Source organism: Aulonocara sp. 'chitande type north' Nkhata Bay, linkage group LG11 (assembly GCF_057382095.1).
Source record: "Aulonocara sp. 'chitande type north' Nkhata Bay isolate Kocher_YH1m ecotype deep benthic linkage group LG11, A_spYH_male_GT1.1, whole genome shotgun sequence".
NCBI lineage: Eukaryota > Metazoa > Chordata > Actinopteri > Cichliformes > Cichlidae > Aulonocara > Aulonocara sp. 'chitande type north' Nkhata Bay.
Window position 1 is genome coordinate 31,361,005 of NC_141354.1, and position 15,002 is coordinate 31,376,006.

General features: G+C 42.5%; 1 protein-coding gene across 3 annotated transcripts in view; it reads left to right on the forward strand.

The window, feature by feature from the left end:
- The first annotated feature begins 1,447 nt into the window (after window positions 1-1,447).
- Window positions 1,448-15,002, forward strand: part of aplp1 (amyloid beta (A4) precursor-like protein 1) — a 38,439-nt gene continuing 24,884 nt past the window's right edge. For 2 of the 3 annotated variants that reach the window (XM_086312140.1, XM_086312143.1), the window contains exon 1: window positions 1,448-1,714. In XM_086312140.1, coding sequence (XP_086168266.1) covers window positions 1,649-1,714 — 66 coding nt within the window. In that variant the 5' untranslated portion in view covers window positions 1,448-1,648. The remainder of the gene's footprint in view (window positions 1,715-15,002) is intronic. The other variant, XM_086312142.1, reaches the window with a different exon arrangement.

Below are 15,002 nucleotides of genomic sequence, written 5' to 3' on the forward strand. Positions count from 1 at the left end.
TTTAGTGTTGTCAGGAATGCTTTGCTTACATAAATGATCAGTGAGGTTCAGGTCAGGTAAATGATTAGGAAAGACCACGGGAGCCAGCACTGCTTACTCTTCTTTGGTCTTAAGGTAGCTTGAGCTCACTATCCTGCACGAGGCATTTCTCTGAATGGAGGAGAGCGTGTAAACCCCTACCAGATTTTATAATAATAAAATCCCACCACCACCTTTTGGTGTGCCACATCATTATTTGGCAAATAAATTTGGCATTATTTGACAAATTAATTTGTCTCAGACAATTTATTGTAATCCAGCCATCTTAAAAAACCCCAAAACAACTTTTTTTCTCACTGGCCTGCTAATAATATTGTGTTGTTAATTGCTGGTACATACACGTGGTTTTTAGATTTGTACTTCCTTCCTGAGGAAGAAAATACAAATACGTATTAGGTGATGATCTTTTGATAAGACCTTTGCTGCTTTAACTCTTGAGCGTGAGGTTGCTTCTTTGTTTCTCAGTGGACTGATCTTCTGATGGTGCTCTCACTCTTGGTCAACCTTTGGATACTACTGTTTGCTTTTCACAAACCAGGGTGTTTAGACCTTTAAGGGTATTGCAGCAAGAAAGTCCTGGGTTTGAATCCACCAGCTGGGGCCTTTCTGTGTGGGCTTTGTATGTGCCTGCCTGGATTTTCTTAAGGTACTCCAGTTTTCTCTTAAGACATACACATTAGATTAAGTGGTGATTGTAATGTGCCCCTAGATGTGAATGTGAGTGTCAGTGGTTGCCTGGATGGATGGTGGGAGGGATGGATGCTTCCTGTCATGGTGTGATGGCGAGAAAGACCTTCTTTACTCAGGCTAACAATATGACTTCTGAAACTGACATTTCCCACTGTCACAGTGCTGCTTAGCAACAATGTGTTGCTGAGGCAGACTTATAGCAGTGGAACAATAGCTGCAAATGTATTATTAAGAGTGCTCATATCCACTTAAATGTCCTCCAAAAGTATGTTTCCATTGAAGGAATGTGATTTAAAGAAAAGTGACAGTTAGCTCAAGATCAGTGAATGTATATTTGCTTGTAAATTACTGGTAACATATGAATGCAATAACTAATAAATACATTTTTAAAAATCATTGTAAATAAATTTGCATGCAGTTGAATCAGTTAACCAGGCGCCTTAAGAGTTATTCAGTGAATCACCTGCAAGGTTACTCTCTACATGACAAGTCAGCTTGCTTTGTTTTCAACTGAAACAGCAGTAGGACCACAGGTTAAGACATGAACTACGTGAATTCCCCCCCCAACACTCTCACTCACACTCACACATACTTTAAATGTGACACAGAAAGTGCATTTTCAGCTCATCCCCACCAGATGTCTCTCTGCACTAAGCCACAGCGAGGACGCCAGGACTAGCCTGTGTGATAAATACCCGCAGAAACAGGGCTTGGTTCTGTCAGACTTCATCCACATAAAAGCCCAGGCTGCCATTGGAGAACCCGACGGAAAGACGAGCGAACAGGAGGAAGACGCAGGAGATATATAGGAAAGGCAGTGTCCATCACTTCAGCCGATGTAACCAGACAGCTTATGCTGGACTCAGTTATTATATAGCAGCAACTTCGTCATAAAAAAGAGGCAGAGGAAGGCGAGAAAATGGGACATACTGCAATACCTATATTGATGGCTGTATTGTCATTATGCGTGCGGAAAAACGTCGAGGTAAGAGCAAAACAGTCGGAGTCTTTTATCTCTGCCAGCTGAATTTTTGTTTGTTTGTTTGTTTTGTTCACTGAATGGCGAAGAGGACAAAATGTATTTTTAATATTATTATCATTCGCTCTCTCATTCAGCTGCTGTTCTCTCCGGGATTGCTCATAATCATCTGGGGCAGGTTTAATTTGTAAATGCACCGTCCTGTGTCAACAAGAGTAATGACACGCATCGCCCACGAAAATGCAGTGATAGTGAAAACGTTTGACATGCAGATACTGATATATGATGTAAATGAAAGCCCACACTGAGGAGAGTGTCCGTGAACATGGTTTACAGTATATTTGGCTCGCTGCGTCAAGCCTGGGCCTGCACTGATATGATGAATGTTACAGGCCCTTTTTTTCTTCTTCTTCTTCTTCTTCTTCTTCTTCTTCTTCTTCTTCCTTTTTTTTTTTTTTTTTTTTTCTTGCTTCTGTGGAAGGATGGAGATTAAATCCCATCTCATTTCACCCCATCTGGCGCTGTCAGAGAAGCAAATCAGCTCGCATCCGTCCTTTAGAGAAGTGGTGCAGCTCTTGAGCAGGATGGAGCCATCATGCATATTCAATTGGTGTTCTGTTGTACATTTGGTCTTCATGGAAGAATACTGAATTGATTAAAAACTCCCTGCTGAAGAGTCAGGAATTAGATTTGCTGTCAGATTTGCACTGAGGCGTCTTTGGGAGTGTGATACTGAGAAATCCATCTTAATGACATATATGGGGTCATTCTATTGGCATATGTACCTGCCCATAGTTAGGGGGTGAACACTGAAAGTCTCTTGTACAGAATGAAAGATCAATGGGCCACCAGGTACTCCAACCCCCTCTCCGGCTGATCGTGACTTACAGCCGACCCTCAGCTTAATGGACTTGACCTTTATTTCTCAATAACTCCTCAGCCACCCATCACGAGGCATGAATTCAAGTTGGAGGATGTGCTCTAGGTTATTGTTGGAGGTGTGTGAGTATGGGAGGGATATGAGGAGGAAGAGGGGGGAGGAGAAAGGGGGATGGATGAGTCATGACATCCCAGCTCGAGCTGTGGTTTAGGTGAAACACTCCTCTTCTAATAAAGAGTGATTGCATTCACCTCTAACATCTGAGGTGATACATGGAGGACCCTGAATGCAGGTTGAGACAGATCTTGAGGTAGTTTGTGAAATGTTTATTCATTAATCATCATCCTCAGTGAATCAGTAGCAGTCATAAAGCCTCTCCTTTCATTCTGAAATGATTTCACTTCTGTAAGAGCTTTAGTGGGATTACTGCTATACCGAGGAACAGGCTTTAGCTTCATACAAGGAGACCTGCTCGTGAAGGTTTACAGGGAAGATTACACATTGAGAGGGTTGACTGGCTGGATTACACTGTGGTATTAGTCCTAATAAAACTGTCAGCCTCCCTTAATTCACTTAACATGAATACAGTTCAAACATGAATAGTGCAAAATTGTTTTGATCTCTCTGTTATTGCATGCCATTTAAACAGAGCATGTTAACTTGAAAATGGAAATTTCAGACTCTACTGTGTATTCATATGGCCTTTAACTGGAACTCAAACACATATTCAGCATTATCCTGTGTAGCGAACCCCCCCCCCCCCCCCGAATGAAGGATGACACTTTACTGATGACGTTTTGAAGGTTTAATGGCAGTAAACCATCAATCTCACCGTAAGAGCTGGGGATGTATACACAGAAACAGCGTGTAAGCAAAATAATCCACACTCTTACAATCGTAAACCTTATAACATGAAGTTCGTTTCAACGTAACATTTAACAAATGTAGCGACTGTCACAAAAACATCTAAACGTCTCCTTATTTACATCATAACCATAGCTTGTGCCTCTATCAAGGGGGCTGCTAATGACAAAAGAAATCACCATAGGCTCCGTTAAGCCATCACTTTTCTAAACTCCCGCGACTGCTGCTGAAAACTGTGCCAAAAACTGTTTTACAGGAAATCGTCCCATCAAAATAAAAGCTTCTACACACGGACAGGAAGTTGGTAGTAGAAAACAGGAATGAGTGCCAAAATAAGGTGCAAAGAAAGGCATTCAGGGTTATTTACACTCCCACCAAAATTACGAATAATTGGTTTACATAAGAACCAAAATGAATAATTTTCCCAAACAAAATAACCCATGTAGGAGTTACCTTAGGAACTTTCTAACAACAATACAAGTTTTTGTACTGGACGCTCAACAACTGATAGTTTAGTAGAGCGTTGACCTTTATTATTGAGTCTCTTTTCTCCAAGTGAGATCTTTACCCTTCGCACAAGTCCATCTTTTCCACTGACAGTCTCTACAACTCTTGCAAGTCTCCATTCCCCTCTGGGTGCCAGTTCATCCATTTCCAACACAACATCACCTACTTTTAGATTCCTCTTTGGTGAGTGCCACTTTTGCCTTGAAATGATGTTGTGAATGTATTCTCGTCTCCAGCGGCTCCAGAACTGCTCTGCAAGGAACTGCACGCGGCGCCACCTCTTCTTGCTGTACAGGTCCTCATTTGAAAAGGCACCAGGTGGGGGCAACGGTGCATTGGATTTCATGTGCAGCAGATGATTGGGCGTGAGCGGTTCCAGGCTGTTGGGGCTATTCAAGTTATCTATAGTCAAGGGTCTGCTATTGACTATAGCCATGGCTTCGTAGAATAACGTCCGTAATGAAGCATCATTGAGTCTGTCGTGAGCCAGTGACAGAGTGGTATTCAGCACACTTCTGACAGTCTTTATCTGACGTTCCCACACTCCCCCTGCATGACTAGCATGGGGTGCGTTCATCACAAAGTCACATTGTTTTTCAGTCAAGTATGTAGTTAGTCTCTGAGTGTCTAGCTCATTTAAAGCTGCTTTAAACTCATTCTGAGCACCAACAAAGTTCGTTCCCTGGTCACATTGGATGTGTCGAACTGCACCTCTGATTGAAATGAAACATCTTAATGCATTAATAAATGCATCAGTAGACAAGTCCTCTAAGAACTCGATGTGAATGGCACGAGAACAAAAGCAAGTAAATAAGAGTCCATACCGTTTGTGTTGTTTTCTTCCCTCTGTTGTCACAAATGGACCAAAACAGTCCATGCCGCAGTGTGTGAAGGGAGGAGAGGGCTCTAAGCGATGTGGAGGTAGGTCACTCATCCTCTGACCCTCTGGAGCTTTGCGGAGTCTGCGGCAGATCACACATTGTCGGATGAATGAGGCAACTGTTTTACTCATTCCAGGAATCCAGTAGCCACTGGATCTGATTTCATTTATGGTGAATCCCTTTCCTTGGTGTTTTACTTTGTTATGAAAGTGAGATATTATGAGTTTGGCTGCACAATGTTCTTTTGGGATCACGATCGGGTGTTTGAAGGTGTCACTCGTTGCATGCTGGAGTCTCCCTCCCACCTTGAGGAGACCATCTGTATCCATGAAAATGTCCAGTTTAAACAGTTTGTTATGATGTGGGAGCTGTTCTCCTTTCTTCAGCTGTTTTATTTCCTGTTCATACGCTTGACTTTGTACATGTCGAATGATCACAAGTTCAGCATTTTTCTGCTCACTCACTGTAGCTGATGCATTTGACTTGATGTGTCTAGCCCTTCTTATGAGACGTGCTACAGCCTTAATTGCTTTGGACCAGGAGGGGAACTTACTTAGACATTCAGCAAGACTTACAGTGTCTGTGACTTTAGTTAACATTGTCTGTACTTTTCTGACTTCTGGATCTCCTCCCAGCTCGACAGGTTGTGCTGTGGGCAGTTCATTTTTGTAGTTCTCATTCTTGTTCAACCTTCTCCTTAAGTGTTCCAGTCTGATCTCTGCAAGCCTTCTGTTGTCTGGTAAGTTTGGCCTTTGCTTGAATGGAAGAGGCATCTCACAGTATCCTTGTTCATTTTTCTTTATCCCTTCCTTAAGTTTATCCAGAAAAACGACATCCTCTTGTGAGACCGTTTTGTCACATGCCTTTGTGTCCTTGAAATCTGATTCAAGAACATTGATCATGTCCATTGGTGTTACAGCAGGCATTTCCTTTACCATGACCCTATGGCACAGACTTGTTTCAGTTTCATTTGACTCTGATGAGCCACCAACAATGCTCCACCCTAGGTCTGTCTGTATGGCAAATGGCTCATTGTCTTTTCCGAGTAGAACCTGTTTTGGAGCTAGAGTTCTGGGACAGTTAAATCCAATGAGTAGTCCAACATCACAACTCAGGAGAGGGGGTGTCTGATCAGCGATCTCTGACAGATGGGGCCATTGCCTTGCAGTTTCATTTGTGGGTATGTTGTCATAGTTAAATGGGATGTAGTCCTTTGTGTAGGAGGGTGGAAGGTCGATGTGAACATCTGAATTATAACCTCTCACACGTAACCCTGCTACTCTCTGGCTTTTGACTGTCATGTGAACTCCCAGCATCGTGGTTAGTTTTAGCTTAACTGGATGGGATGCTGCTTGTAACTGGTTAGTTACCTCCTCACTGACAAATGTGTTGTCACTTTGTGTGTCTAATAAAGCGTACACAAGCTGCTCTTTAGATGGACTCTGAGTAGTGGAAACCCACACAGGAACAATCATGGAGGTACTACCTGATTGACCCACCTTAGTAACATTCAGAGCTGTGGCTGCCATGGTGTCATTTTCTGTGGTTGAAGCGACGTTTGTAGAGCTCTGAGGCCTTTCATTTGCCATGTGACTCTCATTGTGCAAACAGGTGGGGTGTCGTCCTTTGCAAGTGTCACATTTGTGGCGATGACGACAGTCTCTGGCATTGTGGCCCACCTTTAAGCACCCGTAGCACAGTTTATTTTCCTTCACAAATGTCCGTTTGTGGTCTAGTGACTTCTCTGAGAAGCTTGGGCACTTTGACAACTGATGACTTTCATCTTTGCAGAACATGCAGGCCACCTTTAACCTTGTGTCATTTGACTTAGTTTTTTCTCCTTGTACTGTGGCTTGTGTAGTGAAGACTTGAGTCACAGATCTGTTTGGTTTGGTCTCCCTTACGTATCTTTTCTCCAAGGATGAGCTGCTTGAGTAGAGTGCATATGAAGAAGTCACAGGATTACATGCAATTTCTGCCTCGAGTGCTACAAACTCTGCAAAATCCTTGAAAGAGGGAAAATCTTTGCCTTTCATGAGAGCAACTGTGACTTGACGGTTCCAACGCGTTGCAAGCCATTCTGGAATCTTTTGCAATACCTTTTGGTTTTCCTCACAGTCACTTAGTATCTCTAAGCCCTTTACATGTGGTGTTGCTTGCAGACAAGTTGTGAGAAAATCAGAAAAGGCTCGTAGACCTTCTGCATCTTTTGAGTGGATTTTAGGCCACTTTGACAGTTTGTCTCTGAATGCCTTTTGAACAACAAATGGCTGACCATAGCGTTGGTCAAGTCTTTTCCATGCATCTTTGTATGCCTCTTCATCACTGCGGTAGAACGTGCCCTCAAGACACTTAAGAGCAGGACCAGTGATATACCTTTTTAACAAATGCAGTTTTTCAGCTGGAGATATACCTTTGTGGCCCACCAGTGAGATGAAGGAAGCCTTTCATTCGATGTAGGTGATGGGATCTCCGCTGAACACAATGGGCACAGGCACTGGAATTCTGCTTACTGCTATGCTGTCTTGAATAGCTTTAGCCAGCTGCAATACGTCTGTGGGAGGCGATGGAGTGACAATTTGTGAGTGCAGTTGTTGTAGAGGATTATTGACAGGGATGGATGCATATTGTTCCACATGTGGGTGATATGAACCTGTAGAGAGCTCTGAGGCTGGTTGTGCAAAGCTTTGGTTGATAACAGACATCCCATTGCTCTGTAACATTAGCTGACTGTCCATATCAACTTTTAACTCCTTGTCATAAATCTCTAATTTTGCACGTGCTGCTTGCCTTTCCTTTTCTGCTTGTAAACGTTCTAGTTCAGACCTTTGTGCATCCAATTCCCTCCTGTGTTTCTCTTCCATTTCTCTTATTTTTTGTTTTTGTTTTATTTCCTCTTGTGTGATTTTATACTGAGCTTCTTTTGCAGCTAATTCTGCAACAGCATCGATTCTTTTAGCTGCAATGCTTGCTTCAGATTGGTAACTTGACTGTGATGCAGTACCAAATATGGACTTAGCATGTTCATAAGCTAAGAGCTGATGGAGGCGCTGCCTTTCTCTATCTGCATCATACTCATCTATAGCTGCTAAACGCTCAGATATGATTTTCATAATGTCCTTTGTCACTGATTCACAAGAGTCCATTTTGCGCCTTATGACATGGGATGGTTCATTACGCTCTCTATATTCACTGTATGCTTTTGTCATATCATTTACTGTCCTTTCAATATCATCAGCCATTTCTGCTAACCGTGAATCTGATAAATCACTTTTCAGGTCTTCTCTGTATACTCTGACCTGGCCTTTCCAATGTTCATAAATGGTTAGCAGTTTCTTCTCTCTTTTATTCTGTTCATCTCTTTGATATAAGAGCATTTTCTCCGTGGGCACACTGGGCCGTTCTGATCGCCTTGGGAACGTTTCATTAGCTGTTTCATCAGCTTCGCATGTCAATTCCTTTCGTTGTTCCTTTTCGTTTAACTGACCTCCTTCTATATTTTCCATTTTGAGAGCAATTGCTTGTTACCGGACCGCTGCTGTAGCTTGCTGCTCCGTGCCGTGCCGTGCCGTTCCGATCGCAGGAAGCTCTCTCTCTCTCTCGCTGCTCTCGGAGGTAAGCTCTTACTGTAGCGAACCCCCCCCCCCCCCCGAATGAAGGATGACACTTTACTGATGACGTTTTGAAGGTTTAATGGCAGTAAACCATCAATCTCACCGTAAGAGCTGGGGATGTATACACAGAAACAGCGTGTAAGCAAAATAATCCACACTCTTACAATCGTAAACCTTATAACATGAAGCTCGTTTTAACGTAACATTTAACAAATGTAGCGACTGTCACAAAAACATCTAAACGTCTCCTTATTTACATCATAACCATAGCTTGTGCCTCTATCAAGGGGGCTGCTAATGACAAAAGAAATCACCATAGGCTCCGTTAAGCCATCACTTTTCTAAACTCCCGCGACTGCTGCTGAAAACTGCGCCAAAAACTGTTTTACAGGAAATCGTCCCATCAAAATAAAAACTTCTACACACGGACAGGAAGTTGGTAGTAGAAAACAGGAATGAGTGCCAAAATAAGGTGCAAAGAAAGGCATTCAGGGTTATTTACATCCTGTGTTCTTGCTGTGAGTGCACAGACATTTTTATGCCAGACAGTCACATGTATCGTATGTCCAATGAGAGCTTCCCTGCTCTCTCAGCTTTAATAGCACTCACCTGTAGAAGCACTGAAAACATTAGCAAATTGACATACAAAGCAGTTTTCCCCATGACGCAAAAGGTCAGAGAAACAACCCCTTTGTTGCACCCTGTGAACTTGTGCAATGCTGTCTGACCTTAATGAAATGCAGAAGATTTTTTGGTTTGTTACGAGCATTTCCCATTTTAATAAGACTGGGAAATATAGATAACTTACATTACTTTTGCTCAAATGTCATTAGAACTGTAGTGATTTCTGCTTGGCACCTATATTGAATTTGAGTGAGATTTTGCACAAATATGTAGATCTTTTATTAATTTCTCACATCATTTTCCAGTTATTTTATTATACTTTTTCTAACATTCCTTTTATTTTCCATTATTTTAAATGGATGTTTTCTTAATGGACTATTTATTTGGCCTTCAAAATATATCAGGAAGAAAGATGCGGGTTGTGATTTCATGTTCAGACTGCTTATCCTGTCCAAACCAGTACTTCAACACCTGAAGGTATTCTACATGAATACAAGTGTGAGAGAACCAAAAAACATACCTATATGAAAAGCTGGAACTGATACATCTTCGGATTACACAATATTTTTTCTTTGGATTTGACGATAACTAGGATAGGGGTGGGATACGCTCCAGCCCACCTACGGCCCTTAATTGGATAGGTGGAAGAGGATGGATGGGTGATTTTTATTCCTGAGAATAGAAACATTTCATGGCTAAAATTTCCCATTGAGAATAATTCTTGGTTACTGCATTAATTTCCATAATCTAATCCTGTCAATTAAAAAACAAGAAGATTTTGTTTGATGATTTGCAGCATTACCCATAATGCTTTAAGAGGACCAGAGATGTTAATGAAACAACTGCCCTGTAGAAATGGCTGCACAAAACCTGCACAGTGGACAAATTTCTATCCATTTGCAGTTTGTTGTTACACAAAGCGCTCATACAGTGATTGTGCTCTTCTGTAGCCATATTTCTTTTCTAAAGACCACTGTAGGATCTACAGGTATGCTCAGTTTTAGATAAATAACTGCAGTGCAAACCTCTGCCTGAGCTCTCCAGCACAGAGAGTCTCGAGGACAGACCCAGAAACAAATGTGCTGTTTGGAAAGATTGTGTAGGAAAGATTTAAGCATAAAGAGGGAAAACAAGGAGAGAGTAGGAAAATATCATGATGCAGCTGCGTGCAGGCAGGAAAGGGACCCAGAAGCAGACCTCACAGAGGCGAAAATTCAAAGTCAAAAAACAGCTTTATTGCTGGAAGGGAAAACGTTACAAAGAACTACACTTGAAATCATAACTAAACATACAGAGAGGCACACAGGGAAATGCAGCCATGAATGAGGGAGATCGCCACAACAAGCACAGGAAGAAACAGACGCTAAATACAAAAGGGATAACAAGGGAAGTGAGGACACATGAGAAACACAGCTGGCACGAATAACCATAACGAGACAGGGCAAGCAAGACTGAACAGAATGAACATGAAAACACTGGACTTTCACAATAAAACAGGAAACATGATGCAGGAGTGGAGGAGAGGCTGACGAGAGGGAGCGAGGGAACACGAGAGAGAGCAGAAGTGATGGGCTGGGGAAACTTGGATAAACATGGAATAAACCACAAGAAGGGGAAAGAAGACACAAGAACACACATAAACACAAACACAGAGGGAGACACAAAGGGCAAAGACACGAGGGGAGATTCAACAAACAAAACTAACAAAACTAAACAGAACAACCCAGGCCCTTACAGAATAATGCTTAGAAATAACAAGGAAGACTTAACATTACACAAAATGACAAAAAACAGAGAGACTAAAACCGCTCGGTCACCGACCCCGGACCGTGACAGGAAATTATGTGGAGAAGATAAAAGGCAGGAAGATTTAAAAAATACATTTTAGTGAGCCTGAATGTCAAATTAATTCAGTCAAAGTAATTCAAAAAGTTGCTGTGCAACCTGCCCACTCCACGCTGCCACCACCACCACATCAGGAATAGCAGTTTCAGGCCATACAGATGCAACGACCTCCCACTCCCATCTGCCTTTCAGTGTAGTAACACAAGAGGATTTGTTTAAAACAACAAACAAAAAAAACAGAAAAAGAAAGATAAGGACAACCAGATCTCTCTCTCTCTTTCTCTCTCTCATCCACACACACACACACACACACACACACACACACACAGCCCTACACTCACTTAATTAATTTTAGAGCCAAGAGATAATCGTATTTCACTAATGGATTCCTGTGTGCTTGCTTTTCTCTGCTATATCCGTGTGCCAGTGGGCATTAAAACGTACCATTTTGTTGTATCACATGTTTTTTCCCTGTTCTCCGTATCTCGCTTCCTTTCCAAGTTTTTGAGGTGCACCACACACACTTGCGCGCACACACACACAGACACGCGCGCACACACACAAACACACACAGTTCCAGGATTAGATCTTGCAGAGTCATTGCGAAACAAAAGCTGTACTGTACCGGGGGAAAGGGACCGCTGTAAAAGTGCCTCAGCAGTAGAGTCCTTACCAGAGTTGATAAACGAATGCATGACATTAATGCACCCTTTGGGCAATTGTTGCAACCCATCTCAGCGGAACAGTGCCGTATGTTTAATACTGTTGGGAGGTTTTATTCTCGTTCTTGCTGCCAGTTGTTTTGAGTGCCTGGGTAGAAATTAAAAAAGTGTACATTTGTGTATGCCCGGGGCGTAGAGTTCATCCAGATTTCGTGCAGAAAATAAATTCACATTAATTGCACATTTGCAAAACACCCTCCCCAATAGGTTTGGGGAACCTCTGCCAAATCCCACTCAAGATGATTCATCTTGTTTTCTGGCTTCTCTGAAAACGTTCAAATTATAGGTCTCGGTTAGAAAATGGAGTCATTCCCAAATTAAAGTTTATTAATAATTTGCTCAGGAGGCTTGTCATTTAGTGCCATCCCTTATAGCCTGTCATGATGTGCTGCATTTGATGAGTTAATTTCTCTGGATTCTCAGACTGTGCAGCCCCTTTTTTTAGGCTATGTGTAATCAAAGAATAAGATTTAAAAAGAATGTAGATTAAAGCTGCTCCCAGTTTCCTCAAGATTACTTTACTTTTCATCATCCACCTACTGACTGCCACATAAAACACACACACACACATATACATGTATATATATAGAGAGAGAGAGGGGGAGAGAGCATGTGAGAGAGAGATTCATGGGGCAATTTCAAGCTTGAAGCACTTCACTTATGACTTTCTGCACCTGTGTCTGTACCAGCTGAAGCCCAGATGGGACTGTGCATTTTTGATGTGTGCAGTGGAAGATTTGTGTTTGCACATCATAAGTTTGTCCAGTGTCACCTACAGGGATTGAGAGACTAGATGATGACATCCAGCTCTGCCTCCTCTCTGGAGTCTTGCAGGAGAGAGATATCGCTGCTGCCCGAGGTTTTCACATCCTTCATAACTGCCTCAGTAAGCCTAATGGGGTTGTATTTCTGTGGAAAAGTTTAACGCCGGGGCAAAGCGTGCCGTTTAGCCTTGCCGCAGCCAGTGGGAGGCTTCGGCGGAGCCCCCCTGAAAAACATCTGCAGTGTAGAGATAACACTTGTCCTCCATGTTCGGGAGGAAAAACAGAGAGAGAGAGAGAGAGAGAGAGAGAGAGAGGGCACAGTGAAAGAGACTGAGGGCTGGTGAAGTGAGAGAGAGTGAGAGAGAGACAGGGGATTGCCCTGGCATGGCGAGAGTGGAAGTGATGTGGAGCATGTAGAGTGTTGTGTGGGTTGCAGGGTGGAGTGCATGCTGTGCTGTGGAGGAAACAATCCTTGTTCCTGCTCAGCCTCAGCAGCTGGTAGAAAAAAACTATGTCAGGAGTGAAGCTATAAGTTGTATGAAAACATGACTGCAAAGTCTAATTTAATAACGAGGCTGGATGCGCGGTGTGAGAGTGTGCAGAGTTGTTGGGTCCACTATGACCCATCGAAACAGTAATAATAGTTACAAAAAAAAGAGGAACAGAAACAGTTCTGGAGGACATTCGATGAACTTTTGTTGCTCTGTCATCTCTCTTAGACGGACAAAAAGCTAATTTCAGACACTTTCCTCCAAGTTGAACAAAGATGGGTAGAAATCACTTGCTAACAAATAGGTCACACAGTTGTACTGACGGGAGGCTGAGAGGCACAAACGTGGACGTACACACTAAAGATGGCACACTGCACAAGCTGCATCAATTATTGAAGGCCATGAAAAGGTCTGGGCTCTCGCTTGTCGACACGGCTATGGCAGTTGTCACGCCGCCTCTTAGCAGTCAGAAGGCAGACCCCACCCCCTCTCGCTTCATGCTACCTGGTTTTTGTGTACCCTGCTACTTCCCCTCCATCCAGCTCCCCATCCACCTCTACATAATACAAAGGAAAATCCCCACGCCTGTCTCCTCCTTGGCTCTGCCCCCCTCGTCCTTCCTTTCTCTCTCTGTCCCTGCCTCCTCTGTTCTCCGCCGCCACATCCCAAGGGCACTCCTTACCCCTCCCCTACTCAGACACTGCCTCTCCATCTGCCTCTCCATCTGCCTCGGCAGCTCTTAGTAGCCAGTGACATCTTTTCACTTTTCATGTGTGTACTTTGATTGTTCCTGAATAATTCATGCTGCTCCTCACCCCTAGCTTTATTTTCCCTTTCCCCTGCACCTCCATGATTTTGGAGAATTTTTTCCAAGATCTGATGCCGCATTCCTTTTCCCACTGAACGCCTCATCTGTCGACACTGAGAACTAAATTAAAAACTACTGAGGCAATGTGACTTCCATTCCCGGTGGACACATATAACTTATAATGTCAGAATTCATCCCCTTTAAAAGTGAGGTCAAATTTCAACCGTTGTCAATAGATGGCGAATAGCCAATCAAAAATGATTAATTGTGTCCCATGTGGCGTGATGTCAGCAGCTCTCCACTGAATACAGATGCACAGTATAGTAATTGGTCTGCCCAGCAGAAGTCTCTTGTATCTGATATCTCCAAACAAATGTGTAAGGGTAGAATTTGCTGCTTTCACTGCCGTCTGTGGTACATTAACAGACCAACTGCAAATGGTAGTTGCAATACTCAAAATCGCTTCAATTTAAATCAGTTTAATTTATAACAACAAAACACAACAGCTGCCCCAACATGCTTTATATTATAAGGTAAAGACCCTAAAAAAATCCCATCAGATAACCCCCTATGAGCAAGAACTTTGTGAGAGTGGGAAGGAAAAACTCCCTTTTAACAGGAAGAAACCTCCAGCACAGGTGGAGCCATCTGCCACGACCGGCTGGGGGTGAGGGGATCTACACAATGATGTGTTTTTCATGCTTTGAAATTGATACCATCAAAGTCTGATTCTTCTAACGCCTTCAGTGTCAAATGTTTTGGAGCTTTAGAATTGCAGCAAGACACAAAGGGTTATTTGTCTTCTTCATGAATTTGCATTGACATCTTTTACCCCCTTTACTTCACTTTTTACATCAGATTTTAATGCATTTTGCACAGGCTAAATGATCAAAGAGAGTGGCATGCAGAGCTGAAAGATTAAAACAGCTCAGTTATGTTTTAATAATGTTTCTATGACACTAAAAGAGGAATAAATTACAACACAAACAGCCTGTCAGCCAAACTGTTATTTTAAACATTGATATATGCCCAATATTTCACACTGGGTTCATCTTTGATATCATATAAACAAGTCTGGAGGCTAAGAGAGTATTTTGAGTCTCTCTTTTCATCATGAGTGTCTATTGTACTTACACTTAGTAGTAAGATACCTGGAAAATTTCAAGGGCTAGTTTGTGCGAAAATGTTACACTGATGATGAAAAGAGACACTCAAAATAGATACTTAGCCCCCAAAACGAGGATCAGCAGGCCTTTGTTTACCTTAAATTCATGTTGTGATTCATAGGATGTAA